General features: G+C 46.9%; 2 protein-coding genes across 4 annotated transcripts in view; one reads left to right on the forward strand and one right to left on the reverse strand.

Moving 5' to 3' along the window:
* The window catches only part of LOC121364337 (pseudouridine-metabolizing bifunctional protein C1861.05-like), a 28,367-nt gene extending 27,813 nt beyond the window's left edge, over window positions 1–554 (forward strand). The window contains exon 18 of the mRNA XM_041487536.1: window positions 298–554. Coding sequence (XP_041343470.1) covers window positions 298–329 — 32 coding nt within the window. The 3' untranslated portion in view covers window positions 330–554. The remainder of the gene's footprint in view (window positions 1–297) is intronic.
* A 1,618-nt stretch (window positions 555–2,172) lies between these two features.
* Window positions 2,173–25,849, reverse strand: part of DENND2A (DENN domain containing 2A) — a 56,811-nt gene continuing 33,134 nt past the window's right edge. For 2 of the 3 annotated variants that reach the window (XM_041487481.1, XM_041487482.1), the window contains exons 7-20: window positions 24,723–24,816; window positions 23,363–23,413; window positions 20,297–20,484; window positions 19,492–19,601; window positions 19,211–19,280; window positions 18,518–18,595; window positions 17,889–18,029; window positions 15,485–15,633; window positions 8,246–8,423; window positions 7,437–7,478; window positions 5,989–6,106; window positions 4,583–4,822; window positions 3,679–3,765; window positions 2,173–2,881 (exon numbers count right to left, since the gene is read on the reverse strand). In XM_041487481.1, coding sequence (XP_041343415.1) covers window positions 2,850–2,881; window positions 3,679–3,765; window positions 4,583–4,822; window positions 5,989–6,106; window positions 7,437–7,478; window positions 8,246–8,423; window positions 15,485–15,633; window positions 17,889–18,029; window positions 18,518–18,595; window positions 19,211–19,280; window positions 19,492–19,601; window positions 20,297–20,484; window positions 23,363–23,413; window positions 24,723–24,816 — 1,578 coding nt within the window. In that variant the 3' untranslated portion in view covers window positions 2,173–2,849. Of the gene's footprint in view, window positions 2,882–3,678; window positions 3,766–4,582; window positions 4,823–5,988; window positions 6,107–7,436; window positions 7,479–8,245; window positions 8,424–15,484; window positions 15,634–17,888; window positions 18,030–18,517; window positions 18,596–19,210; window positions 19,281–19,491; window positions 19,602–20,296; window positions 20,485–23,362; window positions 23,414–24,722; window positions 24,817–25,849 lie in introns of those variants that run through there. The other variant, XM_041487483.1, reaches the window with a different exon arrangement.

The following is a 25,849-nucleotide window of genomic DNA, read 5'->3' on the forward strand; positions in this document are numbered from 1 at the left end:
CTTGCCCCAGCACGTTTGCCTACACCCATGTACACATGGTCATGGAGTAGCAGCTCATCCAAGGATACTAAACACAGAGACCCAGCTCTGGTGCAGGAAACCCCTGGCACGTGGAGTAGGCAAGTTTAATGTTTGTGTACAGTACAGTGTGTGTGTGTGTATAGCATTTAGGGTATCCCCAGTGTATGTGCTCTGTTCATGGTCTTTGGTCACCTGCTGCTGGCAGCCTCCATAGGAGGACACACAGACCCATGGTCACACCCAGCACAGATATGGTTTTATGGCTTTTCCTTACAGGTGGCTTCCTCCAAAGCATACAGAGCCCTTAGACGGAGAGTCAAGCTCATCTTGGAGCAGCACAGCTCAAACTAAAGCTGAAGAGGTTGTCCTGCAGCTGGAGATCAACACTTCCTTTCCAAGTTTCATTTTAAATCCTTAATGACACAGTTGTAAATGTTTCTTTCATTGTACTTCTCTTGCTACTGCTTTTTAACACTCCCTTTGGATTTTGTACACTATGTAGGCTTCCTACTTTCCTGAGAGCAGCCAATAAATGCACTGAGTGGTCATGGAGCCCTGTGCTGGCAGAGCCCCTTGGAGCTCCCCAATGAGGCAAACAGGGCTATTTCACAACCCTTTTTAATTTGAGCCATTAGGATATTGCAGTAAAAGCTGCCAGGATCTCAGCATGCTCACACACCAATTCAAGCTGAGCTAAGCATTGGGCAACCTGGGATCCCTCCCTGCTCCTTACACAGGTCCTGCCAAGGAAGGCCAAGTCCCATGCCGTTGAAAACATCACTTAAGGAGAGGAATGTGGAGTCCCCAGGAGCAGGCTTGGCAGTGTGGGACCATGCAGGAGACCTGCTTCTGAAGGCTGGAGCTGAGCCACAGATCAGCTTTATTTAGCATCCCACAGAGCTTTGCAGGCATCCTGGCCACCTTTACACATGTGGGGGTGACCCCAGCTTTGCAAAGCTTCATAATGTTTCCATTAAAAACCCTTCTAAAACAAGAACCAAAGCACAGCATTTGATTCACCTTGAACCCCACTGCAGTTCCCTTCAGTGAGCCACCAGCAGCTCCTGTGACTGTGAAGTGGCACCAATTTTGTTCAGCACACCCAAAGGGCAGCCCCCCCCCTCCACCTGGTCATCTCTGAGGGAGGGTGGGGATAGGGAGTAAATGCTGCTGGCTTCTCTGAGCCCCTCTATTGTTGCTTCCTCTGTCCCTGCACGGAAGTTTGTGCCTCCTGCCTGGTGTGACACCACGGCTGTCCAGCATTTACTGTGCTCACCACAGAACCACAGAGAGGCTGAGGTGGGAAGGGACCTATGCGGGTCACCTGCTCAGGCAGGGCCACCCAGAATCATTTGTCCAACCACCTGGTTGCATGGCTTCAAAAGCTTCCCAGAGCAGCACTGGACCCACTGTTCTGATCTGGTGTGGAGGAATGGAGATGAGGTCCTCTGAACCCCACTGCTGGTCAGAAATGTCTTCTCACCTGGAAAGGCCCATGGACCACAGGCATAATTTTCAAAGCCTGTGGGAGTCCCATGCCACCCAGCATAGCACAGCTGCAGCAAAGGTACCCATATGCAGCTTTCACCCTGCAACCCCACAGCAGCTGGGAAAGAGACTCTCCTCCCAAAAGCAGGCTCAAGGATCCTCCAGGTGCTCTTGCCCTCACAAGCAGTGCAAGAGCCTCCACACCAGCTGGAAGAAAGCCCTCACCCTGCCTCAAGCTCCACTCAACTCCCCTGACACCTCCTCACCGAAGGAGGTCACCACAGACAGAGGAGAGCTGAGCAGGAGGCCCCACCTCCTGTCCAGGCAGGAGCACAGAAGGCAGCAGCAGACACTCTGTCCTTGCCTGTCCCCTACTGTGCTTCCCAGCAGCAACACCCACGACAGCAGAGAGCCCATCTGACCTTTGGGAAGCAGGTCTCCCAGACAAGATCCTGCAGGTGAGCTCCACCTTGGGCACTCCTGGCAAGCTGCCAGGTGAGGGATTGAGGCCACCCATCCTCTGAGATTCACAGGGAAGCTGAGGGCCTGGCCAAGTCAAGGGTCCAGCTGCTTGATGTCCTCTCTGGCCCATGCTTGGCGCTAGGTGGGACAGTGGGAGCACACAGCTCATCCCTTTCCACGAAAACACCACGGATCCACATGCCTTTTACTCAACTTGCTTTTAATTACACTGCATGAGAAAAGGCCTTGTGCCAAGACTCCCTGGTACAGCCACCCAGGGAGCTGGCTGGCCCATCAAGTCCTCAGTAGGTTTAGTGGTTCCCCTCACCCTTTTCCCTTGCTTGGAAGCTCCTCCTGGTCAGTCCACATCATCCCTGCAGCCCTCAGTGTCCTTGCTTTGCAGAGACCTACTTTCACACATCTCTGCTCTTTCCCTCCATGCCCTCTTTCCCTGCTCAGTCCAATGGGAATCCTGCTTTGGCCTCTGGCAGCACCAGGCAGAGAGGAGGCAGGGCAAGAGTCATTGGTTAATAACTGTTCTAACCGCAATATAAATAGAAAAATATAACCAAATAAAGAATTGACTAGCTAAGAGATCCAATCCGCCGGGATGCCTGCAACTTTCTAGTGCAGAGTTCAGAGAGAGTGCTTGGTCCAGTGCTTGCTACTGTAGACATCCAGAAGCCTGTCCCGGCAGTCCCAGCCATCCCATCTTCCTGCAGCACCATGGCTCTGTGCAGCATGTCCCGGCCGTGGCCAGCATGCCCAAGGCTGCTGGCTCCTGGGAGCAGGCTCAGTGGAAATGGTTGATGAGTCTGATTTATTGCTGCTAAGTGGTAAAGCCATTCTCTTCTGTGGAATGAGGATGTGCTTCGCTCTTATTTTTTGTGGAGGAATTTCATTTTGCTGCCTGAAGAGATAGAGATAAGAAAATGGACTCCCCACAGCAACAGGCAAAACAAGTGTCATTGCCCACCACCTCTGTCCTCTGCAGTGTACTGGCCCTGCTGCTGTCTCTGGCTCCTTGTCCACAGCCAGCTGCCCTGCAAAGCTGGAAGCAGGGGTCTGCAGAGCTGTGCCTATTCCCTGGGAGCAGTGCTGCAGGCTGAGACCTTGCAAGCACCCAAGCACACCCTCCAGAGCCCATTTGTCCAGGGCACACCAGCCCCTCAGGCACTGCTGCTCTTAAATGGCCAAGAACAGACAAGAGGACCAGGGATGTGATCTTAACACCTGATCAAACTCAGCCACGGTGTCAAATGACTTATCAAAGACTTCTAGCCTCAGTCTGGAGCTCTTGGCTAGTTCCCCTTATAGTGGAAAATAGACTGAATCTTAGAATACCCCTGGGCAGTTCCCCCTGCTGATCCCTAAGGGTAAACCTGAAGGCAATGAAAACTCTTGTCAATCCCCTCATCAGGACCTGCATCCACCATCCCCAAGTCACTGGCTGCTCCATTCCCTCCTCAGATCCACCTGTCTCCTTTAGAAGACACAGATAAAGCTCATGGCCCAGCCTTTGGTTCTCCACCAGCCTCCAGACAGTGACTGATCAGGGCCAGAGCCAGCACAGGGATACATGGCCAGACACTGGATGCCACACATAGTCACTAGCCCTGTCACCCTTGGGCAGCTTCTGTGTTGCCCAACCTGAAGGCAACAAGAAGCCCAGCCCTTGGGAAGCCAAGGGTTTTGCTGGTTCCTTACCTAGGCCTTTGAGGAACCTATTGACTCCACTCTGCTCCCCACTAGGAAGTGTTTCCAGGTACTCCTGAGCCCGTACCTCAAACAGACCTGAAGAAAGACAGAAATCAACAGCTTTATTCTGTGTCTATAAATCCAAGTAGGAATGCCCATCTGAAAAGGTAGTGTCTCAGCTTACCCACACATTATTGCTCAGGACAGAGAACAACTCACCCCACCTCCTCCATCAGCTGAGGCCAGATTTGGCACAGAAGCTTTGGTCTGCCCCCTCCCTCCCCACTGCAAGGCTGACTGAGCTGTTGTACCTCACTCAGGGTACAGAATGTACCTCCCTTGATTCTTCCACGAACACAGCTAAACCCAGGGAGTGACATCATCTGGGGAATCAGCATGCAGAATTTACCTTTTACTCAGCCACCTACTCAAGCATTCCCTGCTTAGTAATGCTCATCAGGAAACTGCTAAGCCAGCACCAGTAGAAGCAGGGATAAGACATTTCAGCTGCCAGTAGAGCCCTTGGGACTGTGGGATAACAGGAGTGAAACTGCAGTAGCAGCTCGGGGAAGGAGATGAGCATCCAAGCTTTCTACTAGACAAAAGAACCATGACCAATCATTTTTCCTCTAGACACATGAAGAAGACATGAGGGACTGCGAGAATAAATGTCATTCCAGCAGTGGAATTCAACGTGGAATGGAAGAGACACACGTGGAAGATACTGCAAGAGTGAAAGATGCCTGCAATCCCAATCCCATCAAGGAACCAGCAGATTCCCTTCTGGTGTGCCTATACAGACACAGCAGCCTCCAGCCATGGAACTGGGGATGGAGGTGGTGGGAGCATCTCCCTGCTCTCGTAGGAGCAATAGCAGCTTCCAGCACAGCAGAGCCCAGTTGGAGCCCCTCACCTCTGACCCCCTGCTTCCGCAGCTCCCGCTCCTGAATGAAGCCCCCAAACATCTGTGTCTCCATGAAGACCTCCAGGAAGCGTCGGAGGCTCTTGGAAGAGACGGATTTGCGGAAAGCCTCACGCTGCAGGGTCCGCTCCTCTCGCTCCGTGGGGGTCAGGAAGAGGGAATAGTGGCCCACAATCTCCACAAAGAAACGGACAAAGGCCTCAGACACCACCTCGTTCAAAGGACTGGTTTCTAAAGAAAAAATAAAGAGGCAGTGCTCAGGACAGTGCTGTAAGAATGTGCTAGGAAAATCTATGGGTAAAAATTCCCTGTTTTTTTTCAGATGCAGCCTGAGAAGAAAAAGCTGCTCAAGAGAGAGAGCATCCTAGGAAGTGCTTGTCATGGAAGTAGACCAAATTGCTACTACTTTGAAAGACACCAAGCCTTATTTTGGTGCTCATTTTTCTCTGGTGGGATGGGGGAGAGAATCAGAAAAGTAAAAGTGAGAAAACTTATGGGCTAAGATAAAGAGAGTTTAATAGATGAATATAAAACTGTGCATGCAAGCAAAACAAAATAATTGTTTTATTCAGCAGCTCCCATGGGCAGGCAGGTGTTCAGCCCGCCCAAGAAAGCCGGGCTCCAGCACACATGCCTTGGGAAGACAAAATATCCTATTTCCAAATGCCTCCTGCACTTCCTTCTTCTTCCTGCAGCTTTATATGCTGAGCATGACTCCATGTGGAACCCATTGGTTTTTTGGGGTCAGCTGGCTCTGTCCCCTCTCCACTCCTTGTGCACCCTTAGCCCACTCACTCGTGGGGTGGGATGGGAGGCAGAAAGGTGTTGGCTCAGTATGAGCTCTGCTCAGCAACAGCTAAAACATCCCTGTATTATCAACACCATTTCTAGCACAAATCCAAAACAAAGCCCCATACCAGCTATGGAGAAAATTAACTCTGTCCTAGCCAAAACCAGCACATTCTCCAGGCTCCTCTGCACCAAGGAGATGCCCATACTGTTCTCCAAGAGAGCTGTCCCAGCCTAGTCACCATAAGCCACATAGTCATCGCCGAGCCTGCAGCTCTGCAGGTGACTGTCCCCTGGAGGAGCCTGCATCACTCATGGCCAGCAGCAGAGTGGAATGAAAAGCTATGAAACCCCTCTGAAAACGAATACAGGTGCTCACTGGAATTGTAAGGGAAGCATGGCCAGAGCTGGGAAGAGATAAGTACTGTTGCTCTTCACACAGAGAACTGCCCCCATGTGCTGGAATACTTCATACAGCTTAACCAAAATCCTACCTCCAATACCTGTGGTGTTAAATTCAGTACAAGCCTAGTTCTCCCCTAGGAAGTGACAGACAAGAAAGGGGCAGGAAAAGACACGGTTTTAAGCTGAAAGGCACTGTGCTTTACCCTGCTTGCCATTGACAGGGCCCTCCTCCTTGTCACTGGCCAGCTCATTCCTCTGCTCCAAAATGTGCTCTAGGGCGGCCTGCAGCTTGCGGGGCAGGATGGAGTCCTCATCTTCCATCTGTAAGACAGAGCCACCTCCTCAGGGACTGGGGCTGGAACAAAAACATCTCCTACCCTGTCCCCAGCACAGCACGGGGAGCACTAGAAATGAACCATGAGGAGAGGGAAAAGGCATAACTGTAATAGGTTTGGCACGTTCCCAGCACCACCCAGCGCAGTACTATCAAGAAGCACAAGAGGAAGGAGAAAGGGGGTGTCTTTTCCTAAATATTCCCCTGTTCTGGAGGAATTTTACATGTCTGACCCGAGAGGCTACTGGGCAGGGCTCATCCATGGCCTCACCATCTGCCCAGGAGCACTGGCCCTGCCACAAAGAGGAGGTGTGTGAACAATGCTGGCACATGGCCAGGTGAGCAGAGCCTCTGCTCAGGCATCAAACTTCTTACACAGGCATAAGGAATTTCCAGGGAGCATCGGAGCCAAGGAACTGCCAGTGACTGTGCACAGCTCCTACCAGCCCTGGCTGAGTTGGCTGATTCAGCTGAAGCCTTCAGAAGAGAGGTGCAAGGTAAAGCATTACCCCAGAGCTAAGGCGGCTGGCAAGTGAGGACTGTGGGAGGGCTTGGCCTTTGCCCACAGCTGCTCCCTGCAGCAGGAGGAGCACTCATCCCATCTTAGTCACGGGCTGAGCCCCGGCAGAGACCCACGCTGCCAGCGCTGCTCAGCCATCTGCCAAAGAGCTCTGGGAAAAAAGAGCCTCCTGGGCCAGGAGTATGTTTGCTCATTTATCCTCTTCCCTTCCTCCTCCCCACAACAAAGGGAAGTGAAAATCAGCAGGCAATATTGCCTGCTGAGCAACACACAGGCTCCCATGTACCACCTTCCTGCCTCTGACCCATCCAGTGCAAGGACTGGATTGAGGAACCACAAGCTCCTGAGGCAGTAAGGATTTCAAAAACGATCAAGGCTCCCCTTCCACTTAGGGCATAGTATGTGACGGGAGATGAACTGACAGACACAGGGTGGAAGAACCCACACTGCTTCCCAGCAGACAGTGCTGAGCCAAAGTTTTCCAGCCCTGTCCTCTGCCTTACAGGATGGCACTTGAGGACTCATAGTGCCCAAGTGCCACCATTTTCCCCTCAAAAAAAAAAAAAAAAAAAAAAAAAAAGGCAATTCCCAATGACTTAGTCCTCCACAGCTGTCGTTTGGGATGCTGATGTTACATATATACAGAGCAACCCCTATAACGCTGCCCACTGCAAGCCCTGCCTCAGTTTTTGAGTGGGGAGAAAGTGATCCATCCAGCCAGGCAGGTCAGCAAACACAGATGGAGGTAAGTTATGGAGGAAAAAGGGGAGAAAAGGATGTGAATTAGCTCTGCTCACCTGTCTCAGAAACCGATTATTTACAAGGTCAACGACGAGGACCTAAGAATGAAAGAGCAAGAATCAAAAGGGGAAGTAATTATTCCCACCATCAGAATTTATCTTAATCTGTAACTGCTCTGGAGGAAACACTTTCCTGCTCCTCCTACCCTCTACTGCAGCTGGAGGAGGCACCCAGGATGACCCAGGAGCACAGCCTGTGTTGTGGCTTTCTAGGGATGCAACTGCAAACCACAGCTCAGCTTGGACAGCAGGAGGCTGTGCTCCAGGCCTGGCCCTCTGCTCCTTTACCATCCAGCAGGGTCAGAGCTTCATCCTTTCTCCCAGTGTGCTGCACTGCTGTCTCCTGGGAGGCAGGCAGGGAAATCCCTCCCTCAGCATGTTCAGCCTTGCTGTGCTCACCCTTGTGCCTCAGGAATCCAATTTTTGATTGTTTATTGCTATTGTGAGGCTCCTGTGTTAACCCGAGGGACAGCTGTCCTGGCCAGGCTGTAGCAATCACACTTAAGAGTGACAGGATTTGCATGCAGCCCCTAGACAGCACCATGCAGAAACCAGAATAAACTGCAATAAAATCATCTCCACAGCAGCCCCACAGTGGGAGATTCCAGTCCCCTGCATTCCCAAGCTGTGTTCAAGGCAGAGCACAGACCTTTGTCTGCCTGGAGGAACACCTACCTCTGCCTTTACCCATGCTCATGGCAGCCAGAGGATGAGAGCTCTGCTCCCTGGCACTGCCAGCTGACACAAAACAGCTCAGCCCACAGGGAACAACCTGGAGTACAGCACGGTGTGGATGCAGGACTCACCTCCTCCACGGGCAGCTCCTTCAGGCGGGGCAGGGAGCTGGAGAGCAGGCCGATGAGGAAGGGGGTGGGCGAGCACACGATGTCGATCATGGACGGTGGCAGCACGGGGATGTAGGTGTGCTGCCAGGTAAAGGGGTACAGTAGGGCCACCGTGGCATGGCAACACTTGGAGAGAGTGCTGGAAGACAAAACACAACCAAGGGCAATGGCTAGTCAGTCAGGGAATGAGGGGTGCTTCCTAGAAATCAACTGCTCCCTGATTGATCTCTCTAATTACTAGGGGCTTTCCCACATTTCTGACCCCATTTTTCAGCTTCAGAAGCAATGACTTCTGAAAGATGACCCCAGCCCACGCTCTTACGGCAAGAGATGGGTTCCACTGAATCAGAGATCTGCTGCTCCAGTGTCCTGATGGAAAATATCAGACAAACACTGCATCTTCTATGCCACTGCCTCCCAGAGAAATGAGTTCATTCTCCCACAGCTCTCTGGTAGGAGTCAGGCAGGCTATCCAGTTAGCCATGGCAGGGCTTGCCACAGGGCATCAGTTATTCATCTCTTCTGGGTCTGGAAGCATTTTTATGTGTCAAGAGAGGGGGAAGGCTAGCTGCTATAAATCCTGTATATATAACACCATTTGGTTTTACCAGCATCCAGGAAAGGAGAGGAAGGAGAGGAAGGAGGCTGGTGCAGCATGCAGGAGTCACATGGATTGAGAAGCATGCCCAGCTGGCTCCCATTAGACTCCATGGGAGAATTTACATTCAGCAAGCTGGGTTTATTGCTGGCTTGAGAGGGAAGGAGTTTGATGGGTGTGGACTTGAGCTTGCTCTGAAAAGTGAAGCCTGCTTTCCCTCCCCTCCCCACTCCAGTTAAGTTTGGTGGATGTGCATCCCTGTGCTGTGTCACTAGGGCATGCTGAGCAGAGTGGTATGGCTGGGAGACAGCTGGCTGGCTTCCATCGTGCAAGCTCAGGTTAGCAGAACAAAACTGTAGTTGCTGGGACAACAGTGTGACAGTAAGTAATCAGGCAAGAAACATTGCTAAACACATGACACTTTTTGGAGATGAGGAGATCCCAGGGGAGAGGCTGGAATCTGCTTAATCTGAAAATTTTATCTGGGACTGTGATAGGTAGGGAACTGGCACTTGGGAAAGATGTGTGTTCTGAGAAAGGCTCTTCACCAAATGGGGACAGTTTCCTCTCCCTTCACTCCCAGAGGACTGTCTTTTTTAAGGGGATACTCTGTAAAAACAGAGGAAGACCCTCCAAAGGCTCTGTTACAGACTGGTAGCTTTAAATGGGAAAAAACCTTCAGTTCCACATCATTGTTTGGGAAGTTGTGAGTGTATCCCCCTCCCTGCATTGACTCTCCAGGCTGCCTCTCTGTTGCTGCTCTCCAACTGTGCCTGCCATCATCAGCTGGTCCACACCTTGCCATGTCTATCAAAAATGCAAGGTAGATAATGAATCTGAGAAAAGCAAAATTAAAATAACGAGAAAACACGGAGCTAGCAAGAAACAGAAACATAAAATAAAAAAACCCACCCAGAAAAAATGTGGGAATAATATCAAAGAAAATTATTTTTGTTGTATCTTTCATACAAGTTAATCTTGAAAGGAACTGCAACGAAAGTGAATGTGTCATCTTAGAAGTGCACTCCAAGCTAATGAAATCCTTTAAAAACCATCTCCTTCAAAGCTGTGCTACTCATACATTTCAGGTTATGTTAGCAGATACAAAAGCAGGGGCTTCTCTTCCTCTCCATTACTGCAGAGCATATTTTCCACTCCTCGATTTCTGACTGATAATAGACCTGGTAGCAGCAGCAGCAGCATAGTGAAAGCTGAAAGAACTGCACCTTTCATCACTTGTGCACAGCAGTGGGGCATTATCACCACCCACTGTTCCTCTTTAAGCAGAGGGTGAATGTTGAAGTGTTAGAAGTTTGAAGTGTTAGAAGTCACCAATCCTCTATTTTGAAGGTGTATCCAAATTTTCTGCCTAAACATGGGACCTGAATTTATAGACAGCATGTGAAAAACCCATGGAAAACATCTCTGAGTCCAGGTAGCTCCACAGAGGAACAGTGAGCAGCTGAAGTATGTGGTTATTTATGGCATGGTGAGATATTATGGCAAGCTGTCTCCTACTATATTTATGGCGGCTTGTTCTTCCCTCAGCCCAGCTCTCGAGCCCCAGCGAGTACACATGGTACGTGAGAGATCGAGTGGGAGGAGAGATGGCCAAGCTCCAGCAAGTGCAAGTCAAAGGCAGAGCTGTGTTAAGTCTGAAAATGTACACACCAGGCAGTGGGAAGTAAAGATAACTTCCCCTTCCACCCTTCCATCTGTGCATGACTCAACGCCTCCAGGGTGAAACCCAGTGATCTCTGCTCCCAAACATTTCTCACTGTGAAAGACCTTTCCAGGGAACAATACTGGTAGGGTTGAGGTCTGTGAGCCTCCTTTGTAAGCAGAGCAGTTCAGGGATGGACACAGAGGAGGTATCACTGAGGTACCTTTTCCACACATCAGACTTGCTCTGCAGGTAGTCTCAGGGAGCTGCAGGTTGCCAGGAGCCCAGGAGAACCGTGGCCATCTAGTGACTCAAGCCTAAGATCTCTCTTTCCCTTGCATTTGGCACTGCAACAAGCACTAAGGGACTGCTGATTCACATCAGGCTGATGAGCCTTGCAGAAGAATCCAGCTTGATAAATCCCTTTTATACCACCTGTGTGACTCTTCAGCCAGCAGCCACGTGACTGCAGTGTGCTCTGGGAAGTGTCAGGAGCCACCCTCAGGCCACACAGAGGTTCAGTACAGCTGTCCAAATGGGACACAGGCACCACTTTCTAAAGCTTTTGGTTTCATGAGTAACCTTTAAAATGCTGCAGGTCTTTGAAGAACGCTTTCAAGATGCTGAGCACATTTTCAGGGTTCATTCAGCCTTCTGCAGGGAACACAGTTGAGCTGCATGTTGCTCACAGTCGAGACTGAGATGTCAAGGTTAGTACAGAGGCTAAAAAGTACTGAGTACACAAGAACCCTCAGACCCCACCCTAAAGGGCTGATTTGGGTAGGGACTGACACACAGATCTCTCTGGGTAAGCATTCCCTTGTTCAGAAAATGATACTGCAGCAACCTGTGACACTTGTCTGCTTGAACAACAGTACTTCCCACCACCCTGTGCACTAACCCACCACACAGCACCCTGTGAAGCTGCTGCTTCTTGGTAGCCACCTTGAACACAGGTGGCCAATACAGACAGCTGCAACTACATAGAAACCCTTCTTCCTCTCCTGGGAAAATTGCTCCAAGACTAGCTTGATTTGCTCTAAAAGACACCTTGACAAGTTGCAACCGCTTCTATGGAGGGACTGGCTGTTCAGCCTGGTTGCTTTCCACTTCAAAGGCAAGCATATGTGATAAAAAGCCTCCAAAGCTGACTCCCTCTTTGGGTTTAGGATCTGCATGATTCCTGAAAAACACTATTGAATCAAACATCCTGCTGTAGTTTAATGCTAGGAAGTCCTGTGGTCCCTGCACTAACCAAACTGCTCAAAATATGCTGGCATTTGGCAATTTAAGACTGTTTGAATATGTATATTTTAATTTTTTTTTAAATAAGCTCTGCCACAGTAGGATTTGTTTTACAAACACCTTCAGATTTCTGACACTGTGTCACATCTGGAGTTACTTATGATGGATTACAGTTCTGGTTTACAACATTTAGCAGGCACAGGAGCTTCCAAGCATTGTCCCATGACTTCACACAGCACTGCTGCAAATCCCACCAGGAGGATGCCAAGTTCCACCAGCTCTCTGGGGACCCTCACTGACTCCCACCAACGTGGCAGGTTTGTGCAGGTGAAGAAATGAGTATTAAGATGATCTGAAGAGACAACACTATTATCAAACTTCATCCTTGGGTTTCTTCTTCTCCCTAATCACAGGGCAAAAGGGAAAAACCTGCGAGGCTGATATTCGCAGTCCCAGATTTATTTTTGTAGCACATGGTAGAGGGCTCTTCCTGATGATTAATTACTTTTTGCTGGTAATGACCACATTTAAAGTGTCTACTCTAATTCTTTCAGATCTGCCTTTGATAACACTGACCACTTTGTGTTGTTGATACAGCTGTGGTTTCTGGCAGAGACAGAGGCAATTGCTTGAGTTGGTCAGATCCACAACAAGCTTTTGAGATCTGGAAAAAGGAGGCTTTGATTTTAAGCCTGTGCAAGCTTTTCTTTTTAAAAAGCCTTCTGAATCACAAGATCTCTTGCTCAGGCCATTAAAAACTGCCCAGCTTGAGGTACCTTGTGACATCAGGTGATTTTAGCTGAAAGATGCCTTCTAAAAGGTTGTTTGGCAGTGCCTGGAGCTGCATGCCAGGCAACATCCCTTTGAAACAAAAGCAGCTCTCATGTTGCAGTGTCTAACCCATGCCACTGTCTCCACTGCCCCAGGACTAAAGTTAACATTGCAGGAATGAACAAAAGCTGGGGGAAGACTACACAGACCAATACAGTTTTAACAAAGTAATTTTCCTGGGTTGTGAGGCAGTGTATACTCCAGTATCCATAGCAACAGAGAAAAAAAACCCACCCAAAACTAATAAACCAAATTCTTTCCTTTTCCGCTGCCAAGCTGTGGATTGACAGGTATTTAAACATTCAATGTTCATTCTAAAGATGGAAAAGACAAAGTATTTCACTTGTTGTACACTTGTTAGATGCATTTTTTGGCTCAGCTTGAAAATATTTCACAGTCCATGCAGTATTTGGCAGGAGACCTTTCAGCTTTCTTTTCCCACTGACTGATTTCATAGCAATTAAAGGACGTAAACAAATTGTACACATCATTTCTCTGTCCCTCACACCAAGACACACCTTTTCAAACATGGACAGATATTTATTGATAGTACCCACACGAAGAACCGCAAAGATTAATGATAAATGTAATTTATTGTGCATCTTTCACTGTGTCACCTGCACTCTTCCCATTAATCCATCTCAGCTGGATTATTTCTAGCATTCCTAACCTCTGAGCAGTTTCCAACAGGTGCTTTTATAGTTTTTTTCCTTCAGCTACTTCCAAAAAGTATTTCTTATCTTTCCTCTCAAATTGGCATTTTCACTCCTAGAGTGAATGCTACTTAATACTCATTGAGTTCAACGTGTTTCTGTCCTAGGAAAAATATCATTTGGACAGAAGATCCTGTATCTACAATAGCATCAGCCTTCAAAACATGGAAGGTCCACCTATGAGTAGAAGAGACTGTTCCCCTTAGGAAAGGCTCACAATGCCAGTCCATTCAAGTCACTGAACTGGATTAAAATATAGCAGTTACTTAATTTTGAGGGATATTTTCTTTGTTTTCTTCATTTCACATCTTTACAGTCCTTTGGGATAATTTCCAAGCTTTTGCTCCACAAAAATAAGCCAGAGAAACTTCCTATTTTGTAAGAAGAAAAGAAAAAGGCTTTCCTGAAATTGCTCAGAGCAAGGTCTTCTCAGAAACATCAAATATTAAAAGACTCAGAGAGAGCTGCCAAATCTATGGTAAATATTTGAATCTGAGCCCTGTGGTCTAACAGACCCTGGATCTTTTAAACATGACAATTCCTTTTTCACAGGAATATTTAGAGATTCTAGAAACTATGATTCTATAGCTCTCTCCCACTCTCTTTACAGGCCTGTACAGCTGGATTAACTCCTAAGGACCCTAGATATCCTGACAAAAGATACAGGGGTGGGAAATGAACAGCAAAACCCATCAAGGTGCTTTCAATTACAGATATCACACCCCATGCTCAGAATACACAGTGCTGTGCTGTCATGTAAAGATGAGATAGGAAAAGATTTGTTAAACAAATGTTCATTCTAAAGTGATGCCTCAACCCCCCCATCAAAAAGTTCCCTGCCATTTCCTGATACCACTCAGCTCTCATGTAGAGATTACAATGTCAATCTGTGTCCTTAAAAATTTTTCTCAGAATGTAAAATTTATCCTACAGAAGAAGAGAAAAATATTTGAGAGCCTGTGATCATAGATTATGTCATAAATCATGTATGTTACATAGATATTTAGTGTTTGGATGAATTCTCTCACTTTCAATACAAATCTAAATGCTCTGCATGAAATGTGTGGTTTAAGTATCCAGAATACCAAGCTTCTACACACATAACATATCAGTAATTAAAAAGAGGCAAATTTTCCTGTTTCTGAACCAAGACATCTGCAAGCAGACAGTGCTACAGCTTCCCTCTCCCCAGCCTTTCTATCCCTGTGATGAGACTGCCTGAGCTCTGCCCACAGAGAGTCCCAGATCCATGTAGAATGAATTTTCCCTGTCCATTTTCCTATAGAAGGGGCCTCTCCATTCTCTGCCCCAGTGCTCAGTCCCAGAGCTGCAGGCTGCTGCCTGGAAGTTGTGAAAACAGACAGCTTAGGGGCATTGTACACTCCTGAAACCTGAGCATGCTCCTCAGTGTCATTACTCATCCAGACAGCTTTTCTTTCCCCAGCCTTGGCGAACTTTCCTCCCCGAATCCTCAAGTGCTTCAAGGGCTGGAGAGCTGCCAGCCACCAGCTGCACAAGATCTTAAAGAAACCTGGACCCATTTTCATAATTTAGGAGAGCAAACAAATACATTTTTTAAAAAGCAAATTGAGCAGATTCAAAATAGAAGGGGGAAGTCCTCTGTCTCATTTCCCCTCCTCATTTCTCCTCCCTCATTTCCCCATTTTGCCCCATCCTTGACTTTCATCCCAATAAGAAAAAAGAAGTCTTTATAAACCAATATGAAAATACAAGCAGAAAAATAAAGAAGACTTTGTGACATCAGGGAAAAACTCAGAAGGGACTGTGATCTCTGCACAAGGCTTGATCCCTGCAAACCCAAGCATAGCTCAGGAGGGAACAGTGCAGCACAATGGAGCAAAACGAGGGGTTTTGCTTCCTTAGCACCAGGGATCTGCTCTGAAATTATCTGGAGGAAGTGGAATTTGGTTCCCCTTGGGGACAAGAAGCAGCACTTTTTGCAAGCTGCAAAATGAAATTATGGTTCATGGCCTAAGTTCCCAATTCCTGGGAAAAACAGCCCTATTCACGTCATTACGAGGTTGAAAAGGGCAGAGAAGAAAAAGAATAAAGCAGAGAGATCTGTCACTGCAGCCTTCCCAGCCTCCCTTCCTTGCCAGCATTTTCTTTAGGGTAATGCAAGAGGGTACCTGAGCTTATCTGCAATAAAGATCACCCTCCTTTCCAGCAGCAAGGAGGCAAAGACTCTGCTCAGGTGCCGCACGCTGAGGGAGGTGAACAAGGACTCGAAATCAACATGCTCCAGCCTGGAGTCGAGGGGCCGCCGCAGCTCGATGACCTGTTGGGGACACAAAGAGCACAGGTGAGCTCCTGGTGCCTACCCAGAGCATGCCAAGCAAGCACCCAGCAGGTATTTTCACAGCTAACAGCCCTCACTGACTGCTGGGAGCACCACACAGCAGTAAGTCCTCAAACATGGTTCTTCCAAAGGCCTCCCATAAATCCTTCTTCCAGATGAAGATGATCCAGAATCCACTCCAGTAGGCACAGCATGAGATCAACCACAAGTTCTTCCCACTGGACTGAGGACAGCGAGCTCTTCATAAGGAGAAAAACTAGTTTGTGTCCAGCTAAGAGTGGTTTTCAGGCTTTCTGGTATTCAGGCAGCATAATGTCATGGAGCCTTTCAAATATACACTGACTTTTACAGTTACGATTTATTTATTTTTTACTGCAAGAATCTGGATGCCTAATCTCTTGACCATAAATTTTTTATATCAGTTACAGACAAGAGCAGCCTGTGGGTATTTTTCTTTGTTCATATCTACTTAAATAACGCCTGTCATAGCACCTTAGCACTTGATACTCCTTATCTTAGACAGATGCTATCTAAATTGTTTTTGAAAGCCTCCAACACCACACATTTCATAAATCCCACAAGAAAATTACTCTAGTTCTCAACTACCCTCACCAACACCAAGCCTGCAGCTGAAACATGTCAGTGGCAAATTACTTCAATTACTTGTTGTCTTTCAGTATACACTGAGAGCAACTGGTTACATTCCTCTCTGCAGGAAACTTCTTGAGTATTGAAAGGTTATCAAGTGTCTTCCTTTGTCTTTTGTTTTCTATATTAAGTAAACAATTTTCTCAAGCTTTGCCTATATTTCCTAGACCACTTAGTATACAGAACTACCCTTCTGGGGCTTTCTCCTAGTGGGTGCATGTTTTGGAAAACAATACTCTAAAGAAAATTCCATCAACACTGGAAAGTGGAAAATTTGCTTTCCTTTATTATTCATCCCTTCACTTGCTTTCTCAATGAAGGAATTTGTCTAAATAATACCATACCGTTACTTTTGCTCACTTTATGGCCCACTGTACCACCAGATCTTTCTCTGAAGTACTGTTGCTCACTCAGTTACTTTCATGTTGTATTAGACTACTCCTTTCTTCCTCCCAGCATTTTGGTCTTGTCCATATTGATTTTCTCACCAGATGTTCCATTTACAGAATCACGGAATCATTTAGACTGGAAAAGATCTCTAAGATCATTGAGTCCAGTTGATCAACACCATGACAACTAGACCACAGTGCCACATCCAGTCATTTCTGAACACTTGAACATGTTTCTTGAATTCAGGGCACCTTGACTTTTAAACCTTTACTCTCCAAAGTGCCTGCCCCCATCCCAGTGCTGTACTGTGTAAATGTGGAGTTTATGCCATCAATCAGATAATTAATGAACAGAATCCCAGCCACAAACCAGCCACAACATTCTCACAGCACACCATAGGGACTTTGCTCCTCCAGCACACATTTTTAACCAGCTTTGCATGTTCTCTGCAGTAATGTCATTTACTTGGGACTGTTTCCAGTTGGGTTGAGGAGAATGTCATCGTGTAGTGCTCTGCTGAAAGCTTGCAGACACAACTTTATCAACTTCCTCTTACATTCAAGGCATACCAGGCCCTGCACCAAGTATGGCCAAAACTACCTTCAATTTGTCTCACTCCATCCCCCCACAGTCCTTCAATGCCACGCCTTAAAGCCCTGCACTCTTAAAACCCCCCTGTTGTCCTCACACCACATCGTGTGAGACGCAACACAGATCCTCACCTCCACACTGTGAAAATGCCTTTCTCAAACATTAGCCTGGTGTGGTTTCAAGGATTTTTTGACCTGAGCCACACAAACAGAGGTTCTGTATTAAGGGTGCTGGAGCACATTGTTCAAACCTGTCATTAGGAAGTTAAATGTGGCGTCCTTGAGCAGATCCAAGGTCATATGCTGGGCAGCACAGGACCTGCTGTCTGTGCCTCCTGGCCTCAAGGCCAATGTCCTGTTTCCTTTTACTATATTAGGCTGTGTGCTTACATTCATTTTTACCACAGGATTTCCATTTTGATTCTGAGTCACTGAAGTCTCCATACCATCCCCTCTGGTCCCCTGTTTTAATCTCCAGCTTCCCCCGCCAGCTGACAGATCATCTGTTCTTGAAGACCCCCAGTGCTATGCCATGGTCCCGACTTTCAGTTGCTATTCCTGCCCCATTTGCTGGCCTGTCTCCCCCTCTCTAGGAAGTGTCTTTACCTCTGTTCCTGAGCCTGGCAAGAAGTTCTTGACCGTAATCGTCCTGCCCAGAGCTGGGAAAGGTGCCTCCATGACACTCCTCATGAGAGGCTGCACCAGGGCTGGGGAAATGCCCCGTCTCTTCTCAACCTCATCCAAGATCTGAAATAAAGGCATGAAGACACAAAACCATGCAAATCAGAAGGGAGAACACCAGGAATGAAGTGCACCAGTATCTATCTATGTCCTCTTAATCCAGTATTGACATGGTGTATCAAAAGAAAGAAGGCAAAAGGTGCAACTGAAGACCCTTGAATTCTTTTATCAGGAGAAACACAGCTCCAGTGAGGTCACTGTAAAGCTGAAAATTTGCAAACTCCCCACTACACTCAGAGTCAGGACTCCACCTTTTAACCTCTCTTGCATTCTGGAAGTTGTGCTGAAGGAAGAAGGCAAGAGATGACTATCTAGTTTTCCTATTACCTGTGCTTTTGCTAGTTTCTGGAATTAGCATGTAGTTGCCTCACAAGATCTTTCAGATCCTTTCTTCAGCTATCGACTTCCCGGATCCCCATTCTTTCACGTGCTGGCTTCACTCTCAGGTCCTTCTTCACCCACAGCACCAATTCCCTCTCTTTCTCCCTCCTCACCTTAGAGAAGAGATTGAAGCATCCAAGGCGACTCACAATGCAATAAACTTCTGGGAGACGCTTCCCTTTTCCACTGGGCTTTCAAAACAAACACAAACACACACACAAAAAACCAAGGAAACGTCAGAGTTGTAACTGCAAAAATAGAGCAACTTTTCTCTTAGTTGTGCATCTCACTGGCTGGCTCAGAAACTGGCAGGCATTTGACAGTATGGTGATGATGACAACCTGGCTCAAACCCTGGTATACCAGAAACAGGGAGAAGAAATGGGCACATCCAGCATGTGGTCCCAGCTTCCCTAAATCAAATGACAACGGCAGAACACACTGATCTACAGAGACAACTCGGAACCTACTGGACCAGCACAGGTTTAGACAACTGTTTAATAGGTACCCAAACCTAAAGAAGGTAAACGCTGTCTTCAGCTTCAAGGGTGAAACAACAGTCCATGGCCATGGTAAAGTGCTGGAGCAAGGAAAATACAGGAGAGTTATGTCTGGAGTGGAGGATGGGACACAGAGAGGGACTTAAGCACTGAACAGAAGAGAGTAAACCTGCTCTGTTGCCACTCTTTTCATTCCACACTGAAAGAGAAGAGCAGCAGCCTTCCACTTTCCAGAATGGGTGCCAGTAACACCAACCCCACATAAAGCTGCACCACTAGGAAAAGGAAAAAACTCAGGGATAATTACCAGCAGTCTCCTACAATACCCAAATCTCCTGCTTCCATCTTCTCCCGTCAGGACAAATGAGAATGTCTCACTGCAGAAAGAGAAACCAGAATGACAAGATACCCATCAGCCTCATTGCCAGTCCCAGACATAAAAATCCAATAAACACCCAGTATATCTGAATTTCCTATACAACCCTCTCAGAGTACTGCCCAATCTTCTACCGTAACAGCTCTTGTATTTAATTAGCTTGATATAGAAATCTGTTTCTCATGAGTCAGGATACAAAGTACAGTACTTACCTGGCAAATTGATGGATGGGGGCCCAGTCCTTTGCATCAGGGAAGCAAAACTGGGGAATAGCTTTCAACTGATCTTCTGCCTCACGCATGAATTTGAACGACCGCTCAAGCTAGCAGAATAGAGAGAAGGAATGTTTCCAATTAGTCATGTGGGGATGGAATGACTTCAAATATTTTTCCTGTGACAAATGAACAGGTGATGACAGAGGCTAAGCTTCTGGCTGGAAGATATGAAAATTTCTGTGATTCTAGCTCAACTAATCTTTAGATATCTCAAGGTAACTCTGTGCCCCCAGTTCCACCAAGGCCTGTCTCTGCAGCACCTGTCTCTGCTATATTGTGCCTCTAATCTGGGACACACCTTCCAGCAAGGGGAAAGAGAACTGAAATCAGAGGGGAGCTCTGATCACGTCCCACTTACAAACACTCTGTCACAATGGCTCTGTGTTTCTCCCATTCCTCCTTCCCCATTTTGAGCTAGGCTATCACTGAAAGCTGTTCCTTCCCTTTCAGAACATGTATCTTCTTCCAGCCATCAGGTATCTTTAAAGAGGAAAGGGGGAGAAAGGGAATAGCTACATAAAAATCATAGCCAAGGGCAGCAAATATCTAAATCAGCTGCTCTTTCAGGAGTGAGCAATACCATGACAATTCTCAGGCAGTGACTGAAGCCCTCCCACTATCTTCAGTGTCCCTTAATGCTGACACGGCAGAGGGTCACTGACACAACACGTGGTCAACAGAGAAGCTGCAGCTCCTCCAGCTGTCCAAGTGCCCCACACAAACCAAGACAGGTCAGGCAGACCTTCAGTGGGAACTGCTGCGTGACCTCAGGGATGTAGGCAGCCCCAGCCTGCTTCTTGTGCAGTGACACCACCACGAAGTACTCAAAGAGCTGCCTCTCCTGGTACTCGATCAGGTCCCGCTCCAAGGTCTGGTACCGCGGCGTTTGTTTCAGCCGTGACTTCACGTGCACCAGGCGCTGGCTGTGAGCTGCAGAAACATGGAAAGAGTCTGGCTTAGTCTGGCTCTGCACAGAGCATCAACAGTGCCCTGCAGAGACTGAGGGTTAAACCTGAAATCACCTCACTGCAGTGGCTTTCTCAGTGGCTGGCTAAGAGGTGGGAGCCATTTGGAAGCTGCACTGTAAATATTGACAGAGATGGGCCATAATCTCGTGCCATCACCCTGAAGAACTTTGGCAGCAGAAGGATTTCATGGATAGCTTTTACAGCCCAAGCTGAGATCCATGTAGCACATGATGTAACAGATGATGTCCAGCCATTCATCCTAGCACTCATTTATGCACTTTTCAAAGCCAGCACAGTGAGGTGATTAATCATCTTTGTTCAGGAGGCTGTGGGCAGCAATCCCCACAGTTTTACAAGACCAGCACCTGGATCAGGCCAGGGCTGTGATATCTGAGTAATTCTGGGGACTCCCAGCTCCAGAACACAGGCTGGGCTGTAGGCCAACAACAGAAAACATGAAAAAAGAGGTGCCAGTGAAAAATGCTGGCTCATGCCTGTTCTTCCTGTGCCTAAAACTAATCTCTCAGTGCCACACTTCTACAAGTTCACCAAGACAATGGGAAAACAAGCAAGCTGTAACTGCAACGCACACATGAGCTATGGGACAATAAACATTCCAGCATGGAAAGTAATGAAAAGTTGCCTGCTGAGAAGAGACCAGATGAGATTCCCTGAGACCACCCCCCTGCTTCGTTTTACAGTTGCATCCCAAATTAAATCTCCATGATGTCTCCCTTATCCCTGCTACAAAAGAAAGAAAGAATTAACTACAAGCAGAGACTAGAGCACATTCTCACAGCTTTGTTTTTTGGGAAGGTGAGTGGCAATGCAACTTTTTGATGGAAACAACCACCACAAAGACTCTACAGGAGCTCCAATGCATAAGATATCTGCCTGGGAGACAGGACTTCCTGAGAAATGGTATATACTTGTTATCTTTTGTCTGGTAAAGCTGTGCCACTCACGCACTATTCCAGACAATGCAATTTAAGGCAATCTTGAGGTGCCTCTCAAATCAGAAAGTGTAACAAACCCTGGGCAGTTAAGGCCCTGCAAAGATGGCTTAGAGTCCTTTTTCTTGTTACCTACTATGTTATTTGCTCTAGGGCTGTAAAGCTTTCAGAAGTGCTTTCTGTTTCACCAGGGACTTCAAAAGGAGCAGTGTCACAGCAAAGCAGAGTGCTTCTGATAAGCTTGCTCAAGATCTGCACTGTTTATATTCTAAAGACACCAGAATTTTACCGCTGTCATCATGGCAGAGTTTATCTTCCAAGATTTTTCCTTTCCAAGGGTCAGCACTTCCAGCTCTGCCATCCAATCTTATGATTTACTGTGTCTCAGATGATATAGTGACTTGCATGCAGAGGTACCTGGCTGGTGTGGTTGATGTGTTACACAAAATGAACAAAGACCCAAATACAAGAGACTTGCTAAATCATCTCACTTTCCTATTTAATAAAAGGGAAGTCAACAGTTCAACAAGGCATAAAGCAGAATACAATTGTAGTTAGAGCAAACAGCAAGTACCAGAGCTCCTGTTCACACTTATGCAGACTTGCATAGTCACTCAGATCCAGGTCTGGATCTGGATATTGTCCAGAGACCAGTGCTGTTGGATTTGAGGTGACTTCATATGATCTCCATCATCCTCTCTCTAGGGAGTTCTCAGCTGCAGTTACAGAGAAACACAGGATGATGCACATGATTCACTATGGCAACCAGCAGCAGACCAGAGTTCAAGTCTTCCTGGCCACATTTACACCGCCTTTCTCAGCTAAACCTGAACATGGTCTGTATTTTCACAACATTTCAGGAGGGTTGTGAATGTATTTTTTGCACCATCCTGGTGCAAACCCTCTCTCCTGTCTCTGGCCTAGCCTTAGAACCTGTCAAAAGATAGGCACTGGCAGCAATTTTCAGCTTGTTCTTGCTAACATAGCAATACAGATAAAAGATTTCAATGCAGATGAAAGCAAGAGCATACAGTAGTTCTTGAGTGGGAAGCTGTGCTGACAAGAGGGAACTCAGTCTGAGCTTTCACTTCTAAAAATCTGGAAGAGGGTGAGAATGAGCACTCCCACTCACAATGCACGGTGGCTGACACAGCTCATGACTGTCTTTTCAGCTTGGAACTGAACTGACCTGCTATCCAGATCTGATGTGCATGTGAGTCAGGAAACTTTGGAATGTGAGGGACTTTCCATCTTGCATTCTAACTCTGCCAGGATTTTAAATATGCTGCACAAATTCCCAAAAGACAGCAACGTCCCTAGAATGTGCAGGGGCTAATTACCAGTACAAGGTGTCAGAGAGTATTTTGGAGACCAGTACACCAAATAATCCTACAAGAGTGAGAAAGAAATACAGTGCTCTATCCCAATCCAGCAGTGCAGGAGAGTTTAACCAGCAATAAATCACATAGTGCAACTCTGTTTTCCTAGCTAGCCAGTCCGGCTGGTGGCTCTTCTCCCACAGTAAGCATGTGGTGAGGTGTCTGGACATCCAGTGCCATGCAACACTGCTTCTGCCAGTCTGGTCACACATTTCTGACTCTGCACTTGGAGAAATCTCACTGTATTTCCTCAGTGTCCAATACACCTCCTGGGAAAGTCAGTCAACGAGGAGCTTTGATGGAAGCTGGAAGAGGTGTTTGTTTTGGGCTCCTGTAGCCCTCTGCCCATGGATTTTCTCCTGCAGCATTGAGATCTCCATCTTCTCACTGTGCTCCATTCAGAAACAAATCCTTCTCCAAAGGTAGTACACAGAGGAGAGATCTTGTCCTAGGAGCTCAGAGCAGAATTTATCAGGAGCCATTTGCTCTCTCCACACATTTGGCTTACCTTTCAGCTTCTCTTCAGTGTCACTGTCTGATTCACTGTTTTCATCTGTAACTAGGGAAAAAAAAAGAAAGGGGGAGATGAATTAAGTAAAGTCTGTTTATAGCTGTGCATTTCTTATCACTGGCATGAGAAAGCAGGGACTGGCAACTTCAGGGGGAAGCAGTTTAGGTCCCAAGAGCCTTGTTCTTTTCAAGGGTGCACATAGCCACAGATATCCAGCTTACCAACCCTGGTATCGTCCCATTCATTCAGGGATACAACACCCAAACCAACAACAAAATCAATTTTGCACAGCCAGAAGAGTTGCATAAAGAATAAAATGCCAGAAGAGTATTTTATCCAAGTCTGTATAAGCACAATACCAAGGTAAATACTCATTAATATGCAGTAGTTTCTGAGACATGGGATAAAACCAAGAAAATAAACAAACAAACAAAAAAAAATTGTCAGACTGAATCAGATTCAAGGTCTATATGGTCCAATGATCTATTATGACCTATTTCTCTGAATGATGCTATAGGGAGGGGTATAAAAAGTCTGGGATGCTTCCCCTGAAAGTTCATATAAACACACTCATCCACCCTGTGGCTGTCTATGCTTTATGAAATAGGATAAACAGTAACAAATAATTGTGGGAAACAAATAGAGATGGTCACCTTCTGCTGGCTATTAAAGTGTTTTGGAAAAATATCCTCTGTTGGAAAGACACAATCTTAATTTTTTGAGATGAGATGCTTAAAAGTAATTGCTCTGAAGTGTCTGAATGCTTTGGGCAAGTTGTTAATTGACAGTGGGAGGCTGAAAGTCTCAATCCTGCTATGATGGAGATGGTCCTACAGTCAGTTGCAGAAACCCTGATTCCCAACTGAGGCTATTTGTTTATTGGGATGGTGAAAGAACCAGGGCTGTTCCAAAATCTCCTGTCTTCCATTGGACAGTTCACTGAAGTGACACATTCCTACAATATATTTTGATCTCAACAAATCAAAGTTTTTGGACAGAACATTCCTCTGCATAGCTTCCAGCATGTTCCAGAAATAACATCAAAAAGAGGGGACAAGTTTGGGGTCACCTATAAGGTTATCATCCAAAGCCATGGACTGAAAATGAAGCAAGAAAAACAGAAAACTTCCATTATAACCAAAGTCCTTTGGGCAGAGGAACAGACCTTATCTTACCAAAAAAAAAGAATGGAAACCCAAACTCAACCTTAGTCTGGACTGGAAGAAGTGCTAGAAAATAGCACATACTAGTAGAACATAAGTAGCACATTAGTAGAACATAAACAATTAAGGCAGTCTAAAGTCGAGGGCAGGTCCTCAGAAAGTCTTAGAGGAATGATGATTTGAAGCTCCTTTACCTTTCCCTGAATTGCTCTCAGTAGACTGTGACAGTCTCTTGACACGTTTCTTTCCCCTCCGGGCCTCGTAAATGGCATTGATTTTCAACACCAGCTGGTCAGCAAACACACAAACAAACAAGGTTAATTTCTTCCCCAGGCAAGAAATTGAGATAGAATTTTGTGCAAAGTGCTCTTTACCCCAACCTTGGCCACACTGAAACCCTTCCCTTGATGTTGCAGGAGGCATAATTCCCAGGATCTACGTTGTAGTGCCCATGCTCATTCTGGTACAGCAGAGCCCAGGGTAACAAACCTTGATGAAAGGTCACACCTTAATGCACTTCCACACTGTGCAGCTGTATTAGCTACACAGAGTCCACCACTTGGCAACCTGTCCTGGTCTGCAGGTTTGGAAGCAGAAAACTGGCTGGAGGATGACTGAAGAAATTGAGAAGGGTGGAGGCCTGTGATACTGAAATATTTTATACCAGTGGTTTCCTTTGCAAATCCTGTAATCCCTGTGCTCCAAGCTGGCCAAGAGAGATGACATTTCAGTGTTGGGCAGTGCTGGGCTTAGTGGCTCATTCAGTGCCTCTGGTCTCCCTGTCCATTCAGGAATTGCAGCAGAGCCATGCCAGGCTTCCTGCCTGAGCAGATCTGCCTCCTTCTCAAGGTCCCAGGCAGGAGCAGCAGAACATGGCCACAGTATTCAGATTTATTCCATAAATAACTAGAATAAATTCAGATTCCAGATTTACATCCACACATGTCTTGTGAGCTCAAGGTAACACAGGCCCACCAACTACTTGGTCACGCAACTCTGAACATAAATATTTAAGTGGGAGGCAGGATGCTCTGATGTGGAAGTGCAGCCTTCACCCAGATGCCCAACTCAAGCCTCAGGTGATGCTGCCCTTGACAAGCAAACCTCAATTCTGACCTGGCCTTGCAAGACTGCTCAGTGGCACTGTGGGGTAAATAAACACTTGGAATCCTCTCTTCAACTGACATAAAGGTTATGTGTGAACACACTGACAGAGCTCAAGCTCATGTACAGATGTGAAGACATACTGGGAAAGAAACCCTAAACATTTGCAGTCTTTGGCTCGTTCCTGAAAGGCTGAGGCACACAGAGCATTCAAAAA

Source organism: Pyrgilauda ruficollis, unplaced genomic scaffold, assembly GCF_017590135.1.
Source record: "Pyrgilauda ruficollis isolate IOZ18807 unplaced genomic scaffold, ASM1759013v1 scaffold80, whole genome shotgun sequence".
NCBI lineage: Eukaryota > Metazoa > Chordata > Aves > Passeriformes > Passeridae > Pyrgilauda > Pyrgilauda ruficollis.